This window comes from Otolemur garnettii, unplaced genomic scaffold, assembly GCF_000181295.1.
Source record: "Otolemur garnettii isolate 467f Iridium unplaced genomic scaffold, OtoGar3 scaffold00095, whole genome shotgun sequence".
Taxonomy (NCBI): domain Eukaryota; kingdom Metazoa; phylum Chordata; class Mammalia; order Primates; family Galagidae; genus Otolemur; species Otolemur garnettii.
Window position 1 is genome coordinate 4,633,199 of NW_003852490.1, and position 23,262 is coordinate 4,656,460.

Genomic DNA, 23,262 nt, shown 5'->3' on the forward strand with positions numbered 1-23,262 from the left:
GCTACAGAAAGCACGCTGTTTCCACTTAGATCAAACAAGGTGACCCAAGTAGCCATGGTCTTTTTAAGATGAGAGAAGGCAGGATGAGGTACATCAGTGAAGCGTCACCTACGAGTCCTCGTGCTTTATGAGCTCATCACTGAGATGCCAAATCCAGGCCCTTCTCTTGCAGAAAGCCAGGGGCTACATCTACCAGTGAGATACTAGAATCCAGTGGACGCCTGTTACTCAATTGGCGGCAGTCTGTGCTGCGTGTACGAGAGCTGAATCCTGCTGGGCCAATACATGTTAACATTCTGTTGACCGTTCGTAAAGTGCTTCCACATAAGTATGTTGTGTCACTCAATTTTCATACACTTTTGGGACCTACAGGGTAATATCATTACTCCCATCTTACAGATGAGGAAACTGAGCTAGGTGGATATGATATCACTGAGACAGAGCTGTGATCATAACCTTTTGGCTCCAAAAGAAGCTATCTTTCCCATGTGCATAAGTTTTTAATTTTAAGAAAATGCACCGGAGAAGCAGCTGTGAAACATGTTCTAAGGAAGATGCCGGTACCATAACATTATGGTTTAAAAACGTGTAGCATTAGATCCCATGAGTTGTATAGCTTAAAGATGTTGAACTAAATCAGGGGTCCTCAAACTTTTTAAACAGGGGGCCAGTTCACTGTCTCTCAGACCGTTGGAGGGTCCGACTGCGGGCCCTGGGATAAGTCGGCTGCTAAGCAGGACAGGCAGCAGCGGCAAAAACACGTAGCGGGCTGGATAAATGTCCTCAGCGGGCTGCATGTGGCCCGTGAGCCGTAGTTTGAGGACACCTGAATTAAACAGTTAACTATGTTTTATTCTCGGGTTGAGCTAAATACACAATGAACAACAGGTGTTTCAACAGGATCCTCTTTCTCTATCCCTTTAAGACAGAGGTGGCCTTAGACAGAAATCCAAGCAAAAGGAATGCTGTATGATAGACTGACTTGGTATAGAGTACAGACATCTCCCTAATAAGGAGAAATATTATCTAATCCTTTGCCACTTGAAGATCGCTATGGAGAAGATCACTGTACAGCCACAGCACAGTCAACTGGGAAGAAAGACAGTTACAATAGAAGCCAAGACAGCTTGTGAAACCTTCAGTTCAAATACTGACATAAATATTATATAATAAATATGAAAAAAGATAACCTCTAATCAGAGGTACAACCCGTAAGAAAACCACTTTTTAATGTACTGTCTACTTATAGTAGAAGTCATTTTCACAGCTCCTTAAAGATATGTGATCCCTAAAGACACTTAACTTCAAAGATACTGGCCTGTATTCTTAGTAACTTGGCCAGGAGGATCGTTCCAGCCAGGGAGCTGGAGGTTACAGTGAGCTGTGATCACACCTCTGCACTGAGTCTGGGGAACAGATTGAGACTCTATCTCAAAAACCAAAAAACAAGATGACTTGAAGGCAAGTAACCAGAGTACTTTTGTTTACGTGCAAGCTATGAATCATAGATATAGACATACTTTATATAACCTATTATAAACACGTATGTTTTTATATTGAGGCTAATAAACACAAACAAATATCATGCCCAAATGACTAACCTTTGACAAAAACTTTTATGTTTTTAAGAGATGAGGGTCTCACTGTATTTCCCAGGCTGGTCCTGAACTCCTGACCTTGAGTCATCCTCCTGCCTTAGCCTCTCAAGTAGCAAGGACTGTAAGGGCACTGGCACAAGCCCAGCTTGAAAACGTCTTCAGTGAGAAAGATGCACCAACTCAGGAATTTCTAGCCAACAAATATGCTAAATATCTGACCTCAATTATCTTCTAAAATAACATGGTTACAAACAAATACATAGTTGCCAAATTGTAATTTTCAACACAATCATTTATTACTGAGTGACATGTCTGGTTCAACGTTAAGAACCAAAACAGTCCTGTTCATTCAGACCGGCTTGACTGGGAGCACACCTGGGCATCGTGGTTTCCAACTTCACAGATTGAATGCAGCAATGGGAAGGGCTTGAAGAGCCCATAAATTAAGCTAAGAAGGACTTCACAATCAAAGTTGTGCTCTTTCTTTGTAATATTTGACCAGGAATGACTGACCCCTTGGACAAAGGAGAGTTCTGCTGAAAGGCTCCCAGACCCCTTCCAGAAACTGCTACAGTCTGGCAGTCAGTGTGGGCAAATGCATCACCACACATATAACAGAGCCAGGGTGATGTGGCTGGGACTGGGCTCCCCAGGGCACAGTGAGAGCCAGGTGATGTAATGGCTGCTCATTTACTTGTGTGCTGTCCTCCTGGGAGTCACAAAAAACAAATCTCATTGAAGCACTGAAATAATTTTTGCTCTGGAAAAGTTCAAGAAAGGCAGTGTAGCTTGGAATCAGTGCTAAGCTCAGGTCATGGCATGCTTTCAACAGGTCCCATCTCGCACGGCCAAGTATGGCATAGTGGAGGTGTCTGCTGTTTACAAGGAGCCACCCATTAAATCTGTAATCACCCAAGAGAATTCCCACCAGATGTGTTATCTCCACCTGATTCATACTCAAGTCATCTTTAGATTTTTGTTCCTCAACCTCTAAGTCTAAGCCATCCCTGCAGCTGAAAAGGCACAGAAATAAAACCTGTGTTTGTTGTGTATTTGCGTAGGAAGCCAGAATACAAAAAAATTTAGAGAATCAGAAGATGTTCCATTAAAATGAGATTGGGTAATTACTACTTAGTTTCTTTCTAGTAGAAGGATGAATTCCCTAATGATGGGTATTATATGTAATTAGAGAAAGCTGTTCACTTTTCAAAATTAATCATCAATCCTATTAATTATGTCTGTATTACACATCCTATTAAATTAGCACACATAATATGAGGCCTTCACACATCAAAAGAGAAGCATTATCACTGCACATTAGTACTTGACAATTTAGCTGAAAGGAACACAAATACTCGTAATGAGATGACTACTCTGAGTAGGATCACCGCTTCTCAACTCACGGCAAGGAGAAAGGATACTTACAAAGGTGAGAGCAAGATCCCTTTTGTTTTTGACCACTCAGAAAAAAAGAGTTCACTTAATGGTGGATTTGAGGTTTTTAGAGATCTGTATCTGACTAGTTAGGGGGAACACTCCCCCAGGGAGGAGACCAGCAGCCACGGAGAAGTCTGCATGGCAGCCTGGCTAAGGCAGTCTGTGACACTGAGGAGGTACACCTGGTTCTGGGAAAAGACAATCTGGGTTAAAACTGAAGAAAGTGTAAAAGAGGAATCAGTGCAAGCCCTGGTGCTCAGTGCCCACGGGAGAAACCGTCAGGTCCTGTAAGACTTGTTATGAGATGCTATGTTTCCATTTTTTTCCTTTGCAAGGTGATCTTTGGATGGCAATGAAGGCTCTACTACTGAGGCACGGCTGGTGGCTTGAGAGTGCAAGTGTAGCTCAGGCTTGGCACCCTCGCACAGGCAGCAGGCGAGTCAGGACCTGTTAGTTGGTAAGAGAACAAGCCCCAAAGCAAACTGGAGAGGCAGGTATGAACCCCCCTTTAGCAGTTGCCAAATAAACCTGACTCTGTATGGCTGGTCACTGCAGGGGGAGGTAAGAAGGGAGGAAGGCCATTCTAACAAGGCCACTTGCAAAGTACGTATGACGCAGATAGAAGGGGCTTAGTGACTGTTTCAACAACACAGAGGAATCATTAAGAATCTACATGAGGGAATAAGGTGCACAGTTTCTGCTCACGAAATGTCAAAGTTTCCCCAACCTGTTCCCCTGGAGGTGCGTTACAGGTTTCTATGATACAGGTACACGTGTGGGAAAGAAGACAGAAACAAAACTTCCACTATGCCATTATCAGCTTATATAAGCCCGGATTTAGCAAAAGTGTTTGCAATCTAACTTAAAATCATAATCACAAATCTGGACCAAATTAGTCTTTTTCCCCTAAAGGACAATGTGTAATCTACATGTTGAATTTGTTAAGCTGTTTGTACAAAACATTATTTTCTAGTGTAATATGAAAACAAATTTAGCAGCTGAATAACTTACTAATTACAAATTTACCAATTAAGTAGCAATACACACAGAAAATCTGATCTAAATAAAATGATCAGAATCTTCCAACACACGAGAGAGATCTGCCAGTAGATTTTATCCTCTGAAGACAACAGGGAATTCTTAGGCCTCCTGGGCTCTGGTTTCCCAAGTAGGATCCAAGTGCTCCTGGGTTGACTTGGGAGCTGTTTCCTTCATAACAGTTCTGATATTTAATGTGGTGATACGGGTTGTACTCTCCCCCTGTCCAGCCTGAAATAGCAGCCCAGTTAAATCTTTTATTTAGATTTCACTGAAGATGGTGCCTTTTTTTTGTATGAACTTGGTCAGCTCTCCGAAAAAGTAAGTAGCACTAAATTGGAAGTATGTCTTGATAAATTTTTGTCTCTGTTTAGATACTACAAAAATTACAGGCAATCCAGAGAAGCCAATACTAGCCACTGAAAGGTAGGGCCCCCCTGTCCTGGTTTGCTTGTGACATTCCTGGTCTATTGACTGTTATCCCATCATAGTTCTCAACAACTCCCTTTTCACTCCCCAAAGCATCATAGTTTAAAGAGTAAGTTTTATTAGATAGTCACCTTATTAAAAGGAAAAAAAATCTAGCTTTCAAATTGTAACTTTCATTACGCTTTTGCCATTGCATGAGAAAATTCAGCTGTATAAATTTCCTAAGAACAGATACTGTGTTTTAAAAATAACTTTCCATCTCTTATATACCAACATACAGAATGAAAAGCTCAGAGAAAGTGGCCCTGTCCAGTGGCCAGAAGTCACAGGACAAGGAGAGGAGCTGTCTTCCTGAACTTGAGTGATGGCCACTATTCTGCTGCTCATCTGTGGGAAGTGGCCAGAGATCATTTTCTCCCATGTACCACTCCAAATATATGCAATGACTTGTGTTTAAAAAGCACGCAGAACCTCCAACAATAAATGCACGATACGTGTAATCACCAAGGCTTGCATAACTTTTCATCTGCGACTCTGGTTACGGGCTCGCCATCAGCTGAAATGTACCATTGTCTTTCATTTGACTTTAGCAGCTTTATGGGATACAAAAGCAATAAAAGAGAGTGAGAGCCTGGGGAGCAGGGACTGTCCTTCGTTAGAATTGTGGGCTGTCTCAGCTGTGCCTTCTGGGCCCAGGAACAGCATCTGGCTTCTATCTATAGGACCAGCTATGGTATGGACGTTGGGGACTAACAATACACAGGTACTCTGCTCACAGGAAGTATCATCATAGGTCACCCCAAGGAGAGGGCTCTTCAGTTACTCAGGCCTCACTTTGTATACCTAAGCCATCAACTCAGACAACCAAGTGGTTTAAAAGAATCTGCTAAGTGTGGAAGATAGAAATAACAGGGAGACTGAATTAATATTTCATATTTAGTTAACCTCCAGGCAGCAGCAAGCTTTACCCGCTAAGCGTACGCTAGCATGAGACATGGTGTTTCTACGTGGCAGAAAAAAGACTACTGTAAGTGAACAAGGTAAAGAGTTCTGGTAACTGGAAATCCTGAACCATCAAAGGCGCCCAACAGCACGTGACATTCTCAGGGAACGTTTCTCTATTCTCAAGCGTTTCATCCTAGAAGCTCATTTTTCAAACCTTTCCCCTGCACGATGATACTACACCGGGTCTGCGTGGTGTGTCAACCAGAAAAACCAATTCCAGAAATACGAAGTGATCTAGGCAAATGGCCACTGGTAGAGACGCAGCATTTTTTTTCTTGGTCTTACCTATGCAGTAGGGACAGCACTGGCCTTTTCTCAAAACTGGTCTTTCGCAGGACACGGAAGGGCAAGACTCAGAGTAACAGCTGATGACGCTATCCATGCACACGCAGCTGGTACACACGTCAGGCTTCCAGGACTCAGCTGCCAGGAATATATCCCCTTCCTCATTTTTGCAGTAACTAGGCACGCTGTCGTTATGAGGGGAGGAAGGCCGGGGAGGCTCATCTGGAAAAACGAACGTACAGTCAGCAAGGAAGCTGCAGGCCACCAACTGTGCCACACAGGGAGCTTCACTGAGACTTACAGAAAGCACGCCCTGTCACCATGGCTTTGGGGGCCTGCCTAAAAAAACGAGTCAGTAACAAATCACGAAGTCTGATTCAGGCAGGGTTTTGAATTAAAACAAAGATCTTTCACAGTGATTCTACGAGTTGCTTCTGTAATGCCCCACTCTATCCTTCTTTAGAAAAAAAGAATGCATTTTCTTTGAGTTGGTTTCTTGGGCTGATCCAAGTCTCAAAACTTGGATCACAATGGGTGTTAAGTCAACTGGACACCTCTGTTCTAGTCTCCTTTGGGGCTAAGGGTGGCCACCCAGTCACAGCTAAGGGGACCTAATAGCTAGTGAAGGCATTCCTGGGAAAGCTTTCACTTTCCTGAAAGACCGAAGGATGCGTTCTACTTTCAATCTTCCACATTAATCCTGCCGCGAGCAGGAGCATGCTGAACACAGTTGTGACATCTCTACTGTACCTATACAACATAGGGCTTGACACTCTGCCATCATGGAGCCATTGGATTAGTGCTGATAATTATCTACCATCAGACTTCTTGCCTTGTATGTAACGTAAACCTCTTCTTACTTAAAAATCGTTGGGTTTTTCTTACTTGCAGCCGTATTAATCTTAACCAAGCAATACCCTAACAGATTTTCATTGTACCAGAATATAAATAAACACTTGTACATAACATCCAATGTTCAGGAATTCACATTAAAGCTGAAAAATGAGAAATCCAAGTTGCTCATAAGAATACAACCATGGACAGACCATGTGCAAGTCATCCTTGTCTCTGCTATTTAAAGACAGAGGCCAGAGGGTCCCCAGGTCAAGTTACAACTTGAAACAGAAAGGAACATCACTAGAAACCCAGATATCTCCTCTCTGAGCATTGGAAGCCACTGAAATTAATAAAAAATTGTAACCTCAAAGCAGAAATCTGACTGAAATATAAGAAAAGAAAGCGTTAAGTTAGTGAGGTTCTTAATTTGGACACTCGAGAGTCTAGAAACAGCCACGACAGTCCCACCTAGCAACCCCCTAAGATAACCACATTCTCTCAAGGGGTATACTATATACTATAGTCAAAGGATCACCACATGCTCCTCTCAGAATCAATTTCATGGACTGCGATTTTTAGCCGTAAAACAGAAATGGCTGAAACATGTAGTTGTCATATGATGTGACAGCTCTTAATGCCCCTTTCTCCTTCTACGCATCTCTTGGATACACCTTACAGCCAATGAGTCTGCTTTGACAAGAGAAGCTTTGAAGACCAAGGTGGTGGCTTCACTGGGGGTCCTTTTTGAGGGACAGAGGGACACCAGGGTAAGGAGACTGGCCCAGACCCTCCACTTTAACTGGCATGACTATATCTCCTATGATGAGTTCCAGGGCAACAGGCACACTCTGGTCCACAGCTCCCATTTCAGGAAGCACCCTGCACAGATCCCATCCACACAGGTAAAAGGCACTGTGATGGGATCACTTTCTCAATGACATTTCAGGGATAATTTTTTCTTTAAGAGATTGCCCAGTGCCAATTTTGGCTTTGGCTGGAAGTAAGGACAACTCACTCTTGACCACACAAGGACCTACACTCTCCGCATGGTTTCTGGGGGTTACTTTAACTTAATCTTGCAAACAACACCCAACCTTGTGTCTAAACATTTAGAACAGCTGTTCTCAACCTGTGGGTCATGGCCACAGGAACTGTATTAAAGGGCTGTGGCATTAGGAAGGTTGAGAACCACTGATTCAGAAGAAGCAGGGACAGCAGCAATGAAGCTACAAAATAACAGCAGAAATGAAAACCCTGCAATGTGGAGGCCTCTTTCTGAAGCCTGACAGACCCAGAGGGCGCGCCGACGTGCCGGCAGTGATGACGGAGGGCCAGAGCCAAGGCAGAGTCTGGGGTCTGCACACGAGCACTGGTCTTGAGCGGCCTGTTCTAATCAACCAAGACCTAGTACATTCAGGAGTTCTAGCTCCACCTCACACTCCTTCTCGGTAGGGGCTGAACCTCTGAGCCCTGTAAGGTCAACGACCGGGCCAGGGTCCTGGAGACCTCTCCTTCACTGTACCTCCTCTCATCCACTCCTGGGTTCATCACCCTGAGATCTCTGCCGATGGCACGAGGGGTGTTTGTTGCTTCAGTTTCCCGGGCTGCACCTGCTCTTAAATCCTCCCTTCAAGGCTTCCCCGTCACTGAATGTGCACTACTGGAGGGCTTGGCTCTTCTCTCCACAGGATAGGAGCTGTGTCTGTTTTCATTCACCTTAGGGTCCCCATGGCTCAGTTCAGGCTCTCCACAAACATGTGTAAAACAAATATCTAAATGGGTATAAACTTATCACCCCCAGTAAAGAATCCCCTTGGCAGGATGTAAATGGAATCACGGCTACATACCGACAGAAAAACAGCAGCCGAGTGCGGATCTGTGGAGAATAACGGAGGTGGTGACAGAGTGGGGACTAGGCTGTGCATGTCCCGGACAGAAAACACAAAGGAACTATTTCCTGTACTAGAAAAGACACTGCACCAATGGAGCTTCTCAGAGTAGCACGGCTGCTGAATTACACCAGAGAGTTTGTACTGAGATGCTGCTATGGCAGCTGTGGTCCACGATGACAGCAGTAAGTAACGTGGCTATCCCTGTAAGCTCACCTGTGCCGCCTGAGAAACACAACTGATGCACCCTCATGAAAAATTCAGACACTGTCTATGCTGGATATAATGACGGAACAACAAAGGCCGGCCAGCTGACTAGATAATCCAGTGTTTTTAAAAAAAGGAATCAAATTCCAGGATTTGTGTTTTGCTGAGAAGAATGCTCCAAGAAAATATGCTTTAAAAGTAAACGGTTATTGATTTAAATTGAAAAAATGAGAATAAGCAAGAATGAAATATAACTAGTTGTTATGTCAACTACACACCTTTATATTTCAAATTAAGTATCTTTTTAAAAAACCCTATCCTAGTACTAATTAGCAGCCACTTGTATTTAAAATCCTGTCACATTTTCATTATAACGTGTTAGTTTCATGACCATAAATTTACCCGCTAAGTAAATTTATCTGAGAATAAATTCACATTATCTGAGAAATAAGAAGAAGAAAATAATAACACTCCTCACCCCCGGGCACTGCCAGTCACTCAATACCTCTGAATCTTAAAGTATCAATCTTCACAGGTGTGAGGGGTGCAATTATGCACATTTCAAAGTGTCTTCACTGCCTTTACATTTTGCAAAGGTTTTTACTTACATTATTGTTTTATTAATAACTGCTCTTCACATTTGTTATAGACAAAGAGGACATTTCACGTTCAGAATCATGAGCCTAATTTGCTGCTACTTAGGTCTGTTCCTTGAGTTTGAGATAGAGGGTCAAGGGGGGGAAAATGGAAGAAAGAAACTGTCTCCAAAGTCATCTCAGGTGCAAGGCGTATCGACTGCATAAGTACGTGGCCGACAAAAGGGAATGGGTTTCAGAGGCAGGCTGCGGTGCCCTGATGGGGTACCAGGTTTGGCATGATGCAGCTCCCCATGACCTGCTGGCTCTGTGGAACAACATGCCCAGAGCGGTGCCTGTCCCTGCCAAGTGCATGACGCACAGCAGTGGTTACCTGGACACTGAGGGCAGCAGGAGTCCTGGGTGCGTGAGGGGTTCTGGCAGAGCAGTGGTGGGCACACCTCGGTCTCACACAGCACCCGTCCCCCGTGGCAGGTGCACTGAGTACAGGAGTCAATGTTCCATGTTTCTCCTTCCACAAAGTACTCTCCTCCAGGGGCGTGGCAAATGGACGGAGTGCTGAGCTCTGGCTTCTGCACCACGAAGTCATCTGTGGGAGGACACAAAATCAGAACAGGCAAGACATCATTCATCTGCAGTCTTTCCAACTCTCGGAGAACCTGATGCTATCTGCCTTGAGGGATAGAAAAGATGAACTGGCCAAGGAGTATTTCACTCTATTCTTATCAAGCGGATAAGGAAGAAAAGAAAGTATTTTATGTGCAGAAATAGTATAGAAGACAGCGAATGGCAAAAGAGCTAATCTCAGGATGCCAGTACTAATGAGAGAATTCAATGGGAGGATGAAATGACAGGGAGGGGACTCCCTTACATCTCGACCTTGTAAGGCAGGCGCTGTTATCCCACTGTACTTAGGAGGAAATCAAGTACTCAGAGTAAGAAAAGCAGACAAGGGATGGTGGAACCCAAGTCTACAGTAGTCTGGATCGTGGATATGCCTCTGGATTAAATAAAACTTCCAAATGATTGATGCCCTATGCAATTTATTATTTCTGGATCCTGAGTACTAGTATGCTTGTTAATACACCCTGCGACCAAGCAGGACACACCCCAGTGTAAGCCAGCAGACTGAGTGGAACACCAGCCTGCAACTTCACACCTTTATATTTCAAATTATATATCTTTTTAAAAAGTCAAATCCTAGTACTAATCAGAAGCAACTTGTGTTTAAAATTCTGTCAGATTTTCATTATAACGTGTGATAACATTGTGTATGATGGTGATATTGTCCAACACTAAACACCTGCTTGGCGATATCACCATCTAGCAAGGTAAACGCTGAGAGGCCGATGATAACGGGAGCTCTTTCCCCAGAGAGAGGAGGTTTGGATCTCTTGGTGGGATGATACCAACAGGAAGGGAATTTAACGCTGAAAACGTATGACGAGGTCCCGGGAGTCGCCTTGAAGGTGTGTTGGCGAAATGAGAATTTTGAAGACATTAACTGTATCGCTGTAATCCAGATACAACAAGCACTTCAAGCAGGTGTCAACAGTGATGAATTCTGCTGAGAAATAGTCTGGAAACATCATGGCCAGCTCATGCTTGGAGCTCAGTGGAAGTCACACCTGGGGGAGCTACACTATCTCCTGTGGAGACGCTCAGAGCTGAAATCTCCTGAGTGAACTAGCAAAGTGGTGGTCAACATGAGAGTCAAAAAGTTACCCCAGTTAAGGGCGTAACTTGTCAGCTTTATCTTACGGGACTTAGTCAAGACTGGAAGTTGGAACAAGTGGACACACAAAAAACTGGCTTTATTCAGTATGTACACACACAGGCAATGGTGCCTAACTTTTCAGTTTAAGAACAGCTGAAAGGAAGATAATTAGAATGAAAGCTGAGCTGGAACAAGATGACGACAGTGCATTTCTTATGGTTTATAGAGAAAAAAAATGTCTCAAAGAGCATCGATAAACGAACATTGGGCAAAGCCTGTCTCATTGTTTTCAAAAAGGGCTTAGAGAGGACGATTACTGGTCAGGAGAGGACGATGTGTGTGTCTGTGGGAATCCCTACTTGCTCATCCTTTACTCCACCATAACCCTTAAGGCAAAACTGAGGAAGGGCTGGAGAGATGAGGCAAAAAGGAATGGGAAAGGGAGAGGCTGAGAAAGAGAGAAAAAGATCTGAGAGGCGATAGTCACTTGGTGAATAACCTATGGGTGAGTCCAGGAGCTGCTCACTCAGCCTCGGGAGAAAAACAGCTGGCCTTGGAGTGGAAGAGGGAGAAACTATTCTTTAAGGTAAGTGTCCATGAATACAACGGCTTGGGGGTCTCTGGCAGAAGAATCCTCAGGTGGCAATCTACTGAAGATTTTTGGAAAAAAGATACCTCTACACAAGCATATATATAAATGTGGTTTTATGTATGTATATCCAAATAGTCACATACCCACAGTAATATGTCAACAACTCCATGTGTGTTTCTGTAAGAATGTACCCTAACTCTACAACAGAGAATAATATTTCTGGTCTGACAGACTTTATCTGTTCATAGTAATGTCTTTGCATTTCCACTATCTGACTCAGACTTCTTCACTGAGGCATGATTAGCAGCGACCCAAGTGCAAATTCACATTCTACACTCTCACACCTGTAACTGAGTCTTCATGGGATGATTTTTCCCTGCTCTGAAGAGTCAACACAGTTCTATCACTAAACTGCTCATTTACCTTTAGAAACAGTGGACGCCAGAAGTGAAAAATAATGTAGAAAAGGCAAGTTTTGATACAACATACATCTAGCTGAACTAGGAAAAAACAAGACAAGTCATCTCTTCTGCATTGTAATGTGGTTCTCTGCAGGAATAGGGGAGCTGTCTGTCACTCTGACACTGTAATTATTGAGGTGTGCAGAATCTCAGAGCCGAAGGGGACTTTAGGTGTTCCTCTGTCTCATCTCCAGCCACAGCAGACAAGGCCAATTTCCTCCTGCCTTGTTGCAAAAGGCCCAGGCCTCATGCTCCTGACTACACGCTCCGCACAGGCAGCTCCATCGCAGGGAGACACAAGATCAGGACTGACCAGAGAAGAAACAATCAGGACTCCAAAATCTGACAGTTAATTTAATCTTGAGAACAAATCTATGCAAGAATCAAGAGACTTCACTTCTCCCTGGCTGACATGCTGTTTCACTTTAGGCAAGAGAGTTAATCTTTCTGTGTCTGTTTTCCAAATGAAAAACTACCTATTTTTCCCAAACTCAAAAGGCCTACATAGAGGGAAAAATAACAGAATTAGAACTATGTTGACTTCTTTGGATAAAAGGCACCAGATGAGGGATTATGGCAATAATTACTGTTATTGACAACCATAATTCAGACCCCCGTGAATTACAAATCTGTTCTGATCGTCTAGTAACTTATCTTGATTACCACCATTACGATTTTAACTGTTGAGATGTGTGTGGTCACTCTAAATTTCTCCATTTGTTAAGAGTGCCACATGCCTATTAATTAAAAAAAAAAAGAGCAATAGCTACAGAGTTCAATAATTCTCTCCCTCTCACATATTACTTTATGCTTGATAAGCTTTTATGGAATAAAACTAGCACCGATCCCCTCAAATTAACCAAGACATTCAGCCTTAATACACTATTGGTAAAATGGAGAGCTCGAATTTCAGAACATAAGCCCACAAATCTTCACGAAAATGGCATGTGAAGACTGATACGATTGAGAAAACCATTCAAAAAATAAAGAGAATCATTTCCAGAGCTTTAGGATTTTCCCTGGGCTTTGGCTCATCCTTTACAGTGCTCAGCTGATTTCATGGCTGAAAAGTGTTCCAGGGCTCGTCCCCTGCGTCCTCCCCAGAGTTACAAGGCCCTGCAAGGCAGAAGTCATTTGCTGATGGGGCACACACAGGGAGCAGCCCGCTTTTACCTGCACACGATGGGCAGCACTGTCCAGGATGAATGGTGGGGTTGCCACAGGTAGGCACCGGGCAGGTGATCAGGGCACACATTTCCCGTCCATTGTGACAGTAGCATTCCCGGCACCCATCATGCCAGCTTTCCTCATTTTTATGATGATGGCCATCCATGGACAGACAAGTGCCTGACAGGACAGGTGGCCCAGCTGAAGCAGGGACCTCTGGACAGACAGAAGGCAGCTGGTAAAGAAGCAGCTACTGCATGAGAGAAACAGCCTGCAGTGTAGCGTCCCTGCGCGGACTGGACCCAGACACCAAAATCCCGTCTGCGAGGGACAGCTGGCGACGGGGGAAGTGTCTATAATATGCTCTCAATGTTAAAATAAGGGAAGAGACAGGGAAACGGCCTGCAAGTACCTTCCTGCTGGTGGGATGATCGCTGATTTCTTTTCCTCCTTCCACTCTACTTCCTCATACTTTCTACAATCAACAAGCCCTGATTTTTTTTTTTTTTAATTGAATGGTAACTATGTACATTAATGCACTTCTGGGGTACAGTGTGGGGTTTTCACACACAATCCCAAACACTTCCATCAAACTGGTTAACATAGCCTTCATGTCATTTTCTTAGTTATTGTTTTAAAACGTTCACATTCTACTCTTAGGAAGATTCATTTGTACCCTTGTAAGATAAACCTCAGTATGTTTAACATATGCAGTCTGGAAGCTTCATCCAGTAGGGAAATGCTGGGCCCTTGGGCATTAATAGATCGTTGTTCTGCAGAACAATTAAAGCAGTGACTAGATTTCTGTTTACTCTGAACCCCTAACACACCATTAAGGTGGTTAACTGTCCAATTTTGAAAAATTATGGAACTTTAAGAATTTTTTATTGCTTAATCTGTGGATCACACTGACAAGTACAACACACTGGGATGGGGTGGGGCTGGGGCCAGGGTAAGGGCCGAAATGGCAACCCGGCTGCCTGCCCAGTGGGTTTTGGGATGTCCCCCTGGGCAGATGTTTCAGGCAGCAGGACTGCCCGAATTTGTGCTTATACACAGATATAGGCTGGCATGTGTTTATTCGCCCAAAGTCTGAATTCTCATGGAAAACTTTCACCAAGAAATCCATGAGCACCCTCAGGAGCTTGGGAACGGGATCTTTATGGTATGGGTTTTATCAATCCCAGTCCTAAACAGAGGGGACTCGATGGAGGTCAAGGTAACGTGCTTTAGACTAAAAATCCCAAGATAAATGAAGAGCCATGAAGTGATTAATTTGGTCAGATGTGCTCGTCCCTCCTATGCTTCCTTCAGACTGTATTCTGAGCTTTTATTCCATTAAGAGGAAAGGAAATGGGAGTTGCATGGCAGGGCCACACAGAAAGCGACATTTGTGTCAGAGTAGGCAGCAGTCACTTAAACCCTTTCATTAACAGGCCATCCTTCTGCTCTTTGTTTTGGTGCCCTGGCTGCCTTGAGGGGAAGGGCCATGTGTTCACACTTACCTCTGCACTTGCAGATAAGACAGCCGTGACTGTCCTGCTGGAAGCCCAAGGGACAGATTTTACTGCATGGGAGCTCTGGACATTTCTTACAGCGACAGATGTCACAGCCGTGCTTATTCTTCCTGGGTAATTAAAATTTTGTCAGAGGTCAGAAAACCAAAGTGTCGAATGATGCCCAAGAGCTCAGACCAAGGTTCCATAAAGTGTTATTGCTATTAAGCAGAATGACTTGACTTCTGTTCTCAAAGACTCCTGGGGTGAAGGGTAATTAGCTCCCCATGGCCATGACCGCCACCCATCCATGACCAAGGCTGAGAACTGTCCAAGCACTTATGCACTTCTGGGATGTGGCTGTCAGAATCCCAATGACATGACTATTGGTTTAATTAGGAAGAGTGGTCTCCACAATATAAACAGACGACTGTGTGACTCCGTGAATAGGAAGGGGAAAGATGTATGTTGGTCGGTGTTGGAGTCTAGCATTAGGGGTCAAAGTCCCTTTGTTAGGGCTTCAGCCTCCTTCACAAGACCACATTCCCTAGGAAATTCCAGATGTCAGTAAAAGTTTTAATGAGATACCTACTAAAACTTATAAAAGATATGGAGGGGAAGAAGAAAGTTAAGGATCTGTAGACCTAGAAAGGCTACGTAAATCTTGATAAAGAACAAAAGCCTACAGTCAATGTCTAGCAACTAATTCATTAGGTCTAATTAGACAAGAATATCAGTTTTAAAATTCTCCATTCAAAAAGGCTAAACGGCTGAAGTGTCTACATTTTCTGCCCATCAGAAAGGTAATGTTAAGTAAATGAATATGTATTTATAAAAAACATCACAGTAGATTAAGTAGAGAATTTCTGGCTAAAAAATTCTTACCCCCCCAAAATTTCCTTATAGAGAATTTCTGGCTAAAAAATTCTTGCCACTGCCAAATTTTCTTATTTTCTCTAAAAGGGGAATGATATGTCTGTTCCCAAGGGAACTCACCACCCGCCCTCTCCTTCTCTTCACCAGCTGAAGGACTGGGGACTCGTCCTTGGCTCAGCATCTCTGGCATAGGTTTTGCCCTGGCTGGCCTCCTGGGCCTCAGAGAAGGAGAAGTTACTCTATTTATCTTCATGTTTCATAACACTAACTGCCAACAGTGATGCTCAACTAAAAAAAATCCTATTCTTTTTCATCTTGGACAAATGAAGGGGCTCTAAAAGAAGACAGCCCTGTGGGAAATTCAAGACAAGTGACAAGTGGCCAAGTGACAATTAAATTGCACTTTGCTACAAGACATGAGAACCGTACACAAGAGTCTACTTATTTACTTCACCATGAGAACAATAAATTAAATGAATTATTCACACTCATATCACATATTATGTCATTTTTAAGGTCTACCAACGCTTTGATTTGTTCGCTCATTTGTTTGTTTCCATCAATCCGTCTATCCAACCATTCCTTTTGTAGGCACTTGCTGCATGCATAAAATAACGGTTCACTCAGCAGGTGCATTCAAAGGGCACCAACGGCTGCCTCCATCCGGACACTCCCATGAGGTGTCTGGCCAAGATTTCTCTATTGGAGGCTGTCCTTAAAACACATTCTAGCTGGCACAATACTCAGTTGTTCATGGTGGTCAACTGGGTCCTTACTGAATGTGCCTTCAGTAATACAAAGTGAAATCTATACTCCTCTAAGAAATGTCTCTCCAAGATAAGGGCTGGATTTGAATGCAGCCTTGATTCTAAAATGTCTCAATACTGTAACAAGTGGTTGTACCTACTATTGTGATAATCATACGTTACATCACAAGTTAGGCTAAAAAATAACAATACTTTTTATTGGTATCATATTCGTATTTTAGGATTAAGAACAAGGATGATCTGTTTGGGAATCTTTAAAAAAAATTCCCAAATTAATTATCCAATTAAAGTTATAATTAAGACTATACCCCCCAAAGTAGATCTTTCAAAAGGAAGAATAAAAATCATGACTGAAAGAACATGAACGAGAGATGATGAATCTTAGACCCTTACAATTACTAGCACTACATAAATGTAGCCAACTGGAGAGACAGAAAGATTAAAATGGAAGAGAGAAATGGAGAGAATGATAAAGCAAGATTCTGAAAAGTGATTTTTTTAAGGGACCACATTGATATGAGGGCAGAAATAGATGCTAACATGAGATGCTAAAGAAACGAAGGTGTGAAATGTCTATTTCCCCCAGGATAAGATTCTCATGGAGTTTGAGTCAATAAAGACTATTTAAAAATATAAGTCATGGTCTTCATCTCCAAGGAAATTCATAAAATCTACAGCTACATAAAGCAGTATTATGAGATGCTGACTGGCTGCAAGGTAAGAAGACATCTAGGCATGGCAGGATGCTTGGTGTTGCAATGAGTGGCTGTTGACTGATCAAAAGAATGAGTGAAATAAATTCTCACAAACGAGTCCCTGGGACAGTTGTGAAAAGCTGCAGCAAGTGTGACCCTGGGATATTATGACAAATACCACCCCTCATGCCCTCTGGCAGCGTCTAAGGGACCTTGCTTTGGGGAGTCTCATTTAATAGGCACAAAGTTGTGTCTTGCCCATTTGCATAAAAAAGTGAAAGTAAACCTTGATTCTTATCTTTGGAGAAACAATCCTTCCCCTGCCTTCTCAATCAGTTAATGAAACAAGTATGGATATTCTGGGGCACCATGGACTCACTCACAAACACAAACAGCTAACTAAAAGGGTAACACTGTTTCACTGAGTTACACTTAAAAGTCGGTCTTCTGGATTAGGGAATACGTACAGGTAACCAAGTGGGCAATGCTTGTCACAGATCACGGGTCTGCACTTCCTGGGCCGTGGGCGGCACTGACAGATCTCACAGTTGTGGGCATCAGTCAGGAAACCAAAGGCACATTCCACGGTGCAGCCTCGCTTCAGGCCGGCGCACAGTTCCTCCCCTGGGAAGACACAAGGACAGCACGTTTCTCCCAAAGATGAACACACCAGCACACGTCGGGGCTTCTCTGGAACCTTCCCCAGATCCTCCGGGTTGCCACGGGCTTACGTTTCTCAGCCCCACCACGCCATGAGTCACAGTTAAAACCATACACCGTGCTATTTCACAGTCACCATAACATGACTCCAAGTGTGGGTGGTAATACACAAAAGGAGTCCAACTTTGAAAAAAGTGAGTTTCTGAAGCATCACTGAATCGGGTAGGCTTTGAGTGAAGAGTAGGCAGATGACTGTTAATAATCAATGACGGAAAGCATTTCTTCCTAAACTTTTATTAGTTCCCTCAAACCTCTGATAACCATTTATGTTAAAATATGGGACTTAGAAACGCTGCACATTTCATTATGTATTTTATTTCTATCACGTGCCCATGACTGGTGCAGGTTTTTAAACGTTCCCATAACATTTACTCTCATGGGTATTAGAGGGCATCACAGCATCCTTCATATTGTACACAGCCTAAGGGATTTCTTACCCTTCCTTAAAGCAAACAAGGGTATCACGCATGATAGAATGCAAAACACTCAGTGCTACAGTCAGTCCTTTTCTTCTCTGTGTGCTGACAAGTATCTAGGAATTTGGATACACTTAGTTAACTGACTAAAAAATGCATGTGCTGGAGAAACATCCTTATTAATGTTTACCTAACTGCTATTTGAAATTTTCAAACTGTCTCCTGTAAGCAGAATCCAGAGGATGTTTAACTGTCCTCTGCCAGCCAGTTACAATATTATGTTAGAAGGAAAAAGGGGTGGTGGTGGAGTAGCAATAGTGACTGGAAAAAGAAATTAAGAAATTACTGGAGCTTAACATAAATCTTCTCAAATGATTTTAAAAGGTGATCAAAGGCTTACCAGAGGGAAAAAAGGAATAAAAATATTAAGGTAAGAAAAGCATGTTTAGTGATATAAATACAGCAAGTTGAGAAGTGTCTGAATTAAAAGCAGAATTTACAAGACAATCACATTTGAAGAAGATAAGCTTATACAGTGATGGCGAAAGCATAATAACACTGTCTGAATTCTATTCTGCATGACCTGGGAAGATAGGAAACAGAGACTATGGCTGCAATGATAAATGGATTTTTATTTTATCAGGACATCCTTTAAGCATGAATATTATAATAATGCATAAGTCACTAGGAAAAACAGAACATATCTGTCGCCTCCATACACAAATCGTATAAACTAAAATTAAACCTTAACTGCAATTAATAGGTGTAATGGGTCCACATTTTACACAAATATTTTAAGATAGTAGCTTTTGCGAATCTTAGTTGGCAATACTTGCACGTTTAATTTGCTATCTTTTAAAAAGGTAAATGATTCATGCTGTGATTTTCTACTTTGTCATTATCATAAACCTTTCATTACGTGTATTTACTACAACCTCGTGGGTCTGTATTACACTACAAAGCAGCTGATTACTAATTTGCATCTTTAAAAGAGAAACGATAAATGGCTCATCTAGAATTTGTATTTGCACGACCTGAAAGGTCACCACTTTTCATCTCCCATTACTAAGGGAATGACAGAGGAAGGAAGCCTTTCATTGCCGTATTTCTCTCTCTGACACAAAGTTCCAAGTTGTGAGCTTGTCTTCCTAGTGCAAGCATTTTTAGGTCATGATACCAAGTGGATTACAATGGGAAATAGATAAATTAAAAATACACTTGCAGAACTTCTCAGAGTCAGCATCCCTAGGTTTAAATTCCTTGAAACTCTGGAGTCTGAACACCTTTGTGCCTTTATTTTTTCTGGTCCTGTTTAAAGTTTTTCCATAGACCTTGAGCTAGAATGCTCTTTGCCCTTAAAGAAAGCAGCTGGGTCTTTATTCAAATTTATGAAAACTAAATTAGGTCTTTAACTTACCTCTGCTTTGCAATGGAAGGGAATTTCAAATAAAGGCTGATATGTTTAAACAAATACACGGTACCTCCACTGGAAGGTATTCCAGCTGGGAGTGGGAAGCCCTACTGCTTCTGTGACTTGGGAACACTCTCCTGCCTGCCAGGGTCGGGCTTATAGCAATTCTGCTTCCCACCAGAGGGGGGGCTCTAGGGTTGGGCCCTGTCTCCTTCATGTATACAGTATAGAGACTATCATGGTATTTAGTGTGGAGTTCAATAAATACTTGATAAATGAACGCATCCATCAATGCCCTTGCTACTTACTCCTTCACTCTCATCAAGACTGCTATATTAACACAGATCCGATAGTGTGAATGAACTAACTCTGATTGTGTTGGAAATTTTCCCAAATACTGGTACTTGCTAAACATCTCAGAATACCATCTTCTAGTTCAGAAATAAGGAACATTGAAGATTGAAAGGTAGACCTACATCTTCTATGGATATTAATTTTGGACTATTTGTAAGAGAAATGTGTATCATCAAGGTAAACATTTAAATCATAAGCACAACAGAGATTAGAAAAACAGTATTCATAGAAGGGTGAGGGTTTGTAAGTTTACTTGGAAAGCTTTAGTACATCACTCAAGGCAACCGTGGAGAGAAAGGAGGCTTTTATGTTCCTAATTTTTCAGCATTATGACTTTACTGTGATCTAAAAATGCTTTCTAGTCCACAGGGGGAAATTACCATTGAAGAGAAAGTGATGAATAACAGCAAAGCACAGGGCCTGGACATTATGACTGGTCGATAGTGACTACATAGTAAACCTTTTTCATTCTGGTGGGGAAAAAAAAAGATGCTTGCGCCGAGGCCCAAAATGTGGCACAACTATAGGGCATACTGCTCATTCTTTATTATGAGTAAATACAACACAATGTAAACTCTGCCTGGAACACGGTGTGGATGGTGCCTGCTAAGGCCACTTCTCAGCTGTAGTGTAGCAGGTCCTTGAATAACATTGTTTTGTTCAATGTCATTCTGCTATAAGATAAGGGGGGAAAATCAATCCCTGCAAGGGCCACTGTCTTGGGGGGGTTTACAGAGTCTTCTCATGTCCGCTTGGATTTTCTCAGGTACTTCAGTCTAAATGTGCGTTGTCTAAATGATCCTGGTGTTAGTGAGTGTGGGTAAGCCCTGTGATGGGATGGGATGGAGTACCGGCCCAGGGTTGGTTCTTATCTTGCATCCTGAACTGCTGGGATAGGCTCCAGCTGTCTTTGACCCTGAACTGGAATAAGTGAGTTGTAAAGTGCATGAATAAATGAATGCATGCAAACTACTGTAAAATAAAAACAAACAAAACAAAATCCCAATAACGATACAGATGCATGACCTAACTGCTAAGGGATGAAAGCAGCGAGGGAGCCCGCCCACCAAGTTGGTTATTGTTTGTGTTTGAACTGCATGGTAGAAGGAGGTAGGTGCCTCTTACGGGTTTTGCTTTGTAAGTATTTATTCCTTGATTTAATCCACCAACCATTACACACCTGCAGTCACTCATCAATTCAACCAAAAATTGTATAATTATCTTGTTATTACTAATCTTTCTTAAAAGTAGGTACAGCTCAGATTTAATTCAACGTTTAATATTAGAGGGGTCTGGGGTCTTTATTTGGAACTTTTTTATATCCACCAGCCTCTGCGCAAACTGGTTTCATTATACGTTATTTCACTTAAAGTCACAGTTTCTAAGAGCTTACTGGTGACATTAAGTGAGGGCTTACTGAACTGTACACTCCTGGCAATTACTACCAACCTATTGTCGGTTATGGACAGCCATGAAGTTCTTGACACTATTAAAGAAAAGACATACAACACTGCAAACAAGGGTCCCAAACCTGACTCTGACTGGGATAAACCCAGAAGGACAATGGAATGGAAACAAGGAGCCTGCCTCCCAGAATGTGAGGCTGCGACCTTTTGGGGATGCTTGATTCACATACATCATTTCATAAAAAATTTCTCCTGGCCACTATTAATTTTGTATGTCTGTCTGGGTTTCTATAGACATGTGAAAGCATATTAATCTTATAACTAAAGAACATTAAAGCTGAAAGAGAAACTACCAATACTCTGGGTCACATCCACTTGATTTAAAGAGGTAGACGCTGAGATACTGAAAGATGGATGCCATTTAATTCATACAGATGTCAGTTAATACAAGTTTATATGGTAAACGGAAGTGTATTGTGTCTACTAGGTAGCAGCAAACAGTTCAGTTAAAAAGTAATGTTATTAACAGCATGTACCAATAATATGTTAGGTTGTTAGCCCTAATGGCTATAATAAGTTGAAATTTTATTGCTATTGTACTTTTACACTTTCTGCTGTCTTTCTTTTCCTTATTCTAAATGTGCCTTTGAGGAACTAAGTCAGGGATAATTTAAACTCTCTGGGTGAGATGTCCTTGAAGCATTACTTTGCTCAGCGGTGTTATAAGAATGTCGTTTGTTGTGGGTCAAAATAGCAAAGCAAAAACTGTTCAAACAAATGAATCCTTTGTCATATACCTGCCACATATTTTTGAAGGACACTTTTCTACAGGGGGCTTTGATTTCAGTCCTGATATTACCAACATATTACCAATGTGAGTGAAGGGTAAGGATCCTTTGTAATTTCCCTGTATCCCTGCAGTGCTTAGCGTGTACCAGGCACTCAGCTAGCTAGGTGGATGAAGGAGTGAACGAACAAACCACAAATCCATGAGGACAGAAAAAAAAGTTATGTGGGGCTGGCTTTCTTTTAAGAAATCTTGAAGTCAATGGAAGTTAGGTTTACTCTATAAGAAAATATTTAGGTATATAAATGGTTAGAACTACTGTATATGAAAAAGGTTCTGATGGGATGCAGAAAAAATAATGTAAGGGAGAATTTTGGACAAAATAAATACTCATCAAGGAGCTGAAATGGAAAAAAATACTGTTATACCTGAGTATAAGAAATTTTCTTTTTTTCTAAAAGCAAGAGAAAGAAAGTATTAGAGTTAAAATTAAAAAGTACAAGGAAAGTTGACTGTGTGAGTGTCCTTAGAGGACAGGAAGAACTGGAGGGAGGCTACTATGTGGATGAGGGGAGGGATGACGGAGTCTAGTGTGCGGATGAGGGGAGGGATGACGGAGTCTAGTGTGTGGATGAGGGGAGGGATGACGGAGTCTAGTGTGCGGATGAGGGGAGGGATGACGGAGTCTAGTGTGCGGATGAGGGGAGGGGTGACGGAGTCTAGTGTGTGGATGAGGGGAGGGGTGACGGAGTCTAGTGTGCGGAGGAGGGGAGGGGTGACGGAGTCTAGTGTGCGGAGGAGGGGAGGGATGACGGAGTCTAGTGTGTGGAGGAGGGGAGGGATGACGGAGTCTAGTGTGTGGAGGAGGGGAGGGGTGACGGACTCTAGTGTGCAGAGGAGGGGAGGGGTGACGGAGTCTAGTGTGCAGAGGAGGGGAGGGATGACGGAGTCTAGTGTGTGGATGAGGGGAGGGATGATGGAATCCAGTGTGCGGAGGAGGGGAGGGGTGACGGAGTCTAGTGTGCGGATGAGGGGAGGGATGACGGAGTCTAGTGTGTGGATGAGGGGAGGGGTGA

General features: G+C 42.7%; 1 protein-coding gene across 1 annotated transcript in view; it reads right to left on the reverse strand.

Annotated features, from left to right (window-relative positions):
* CRIM1 (cysteine rich transmembrane BMP regulator 1) overlaps nt 1-23,262 on the reverse strand; it is a 198,460-nt gene that overhangs the window by 23,336 nt on the left and 151,862 nt on the right. Inside the window, exons 9-13 of the mRNA XM_023516671.1 lie at nt 17,560-17,716; nt 14,764-14,885; nt 13,265-13,474; nt 9,695-9,910; nt 5,734-6,014 (exon numbers count right to left, since the gene is read on the reverse strand). Coding sequence (XP_023372439.1) covers nt 5,734-6,014; nt 9,695-9,910; nt 13,265-13,474; nt 14,764-14,885; nt 17,560-17,716 — 986 coding nt within the window. The remainder of the gene's footprint in view (nt 1-5,733; nt 6,015-9,694; nt 9,911-13,264; nt 13,475-14,763; nt 14,886-17,559; nt 17,717-23,262) is intronic.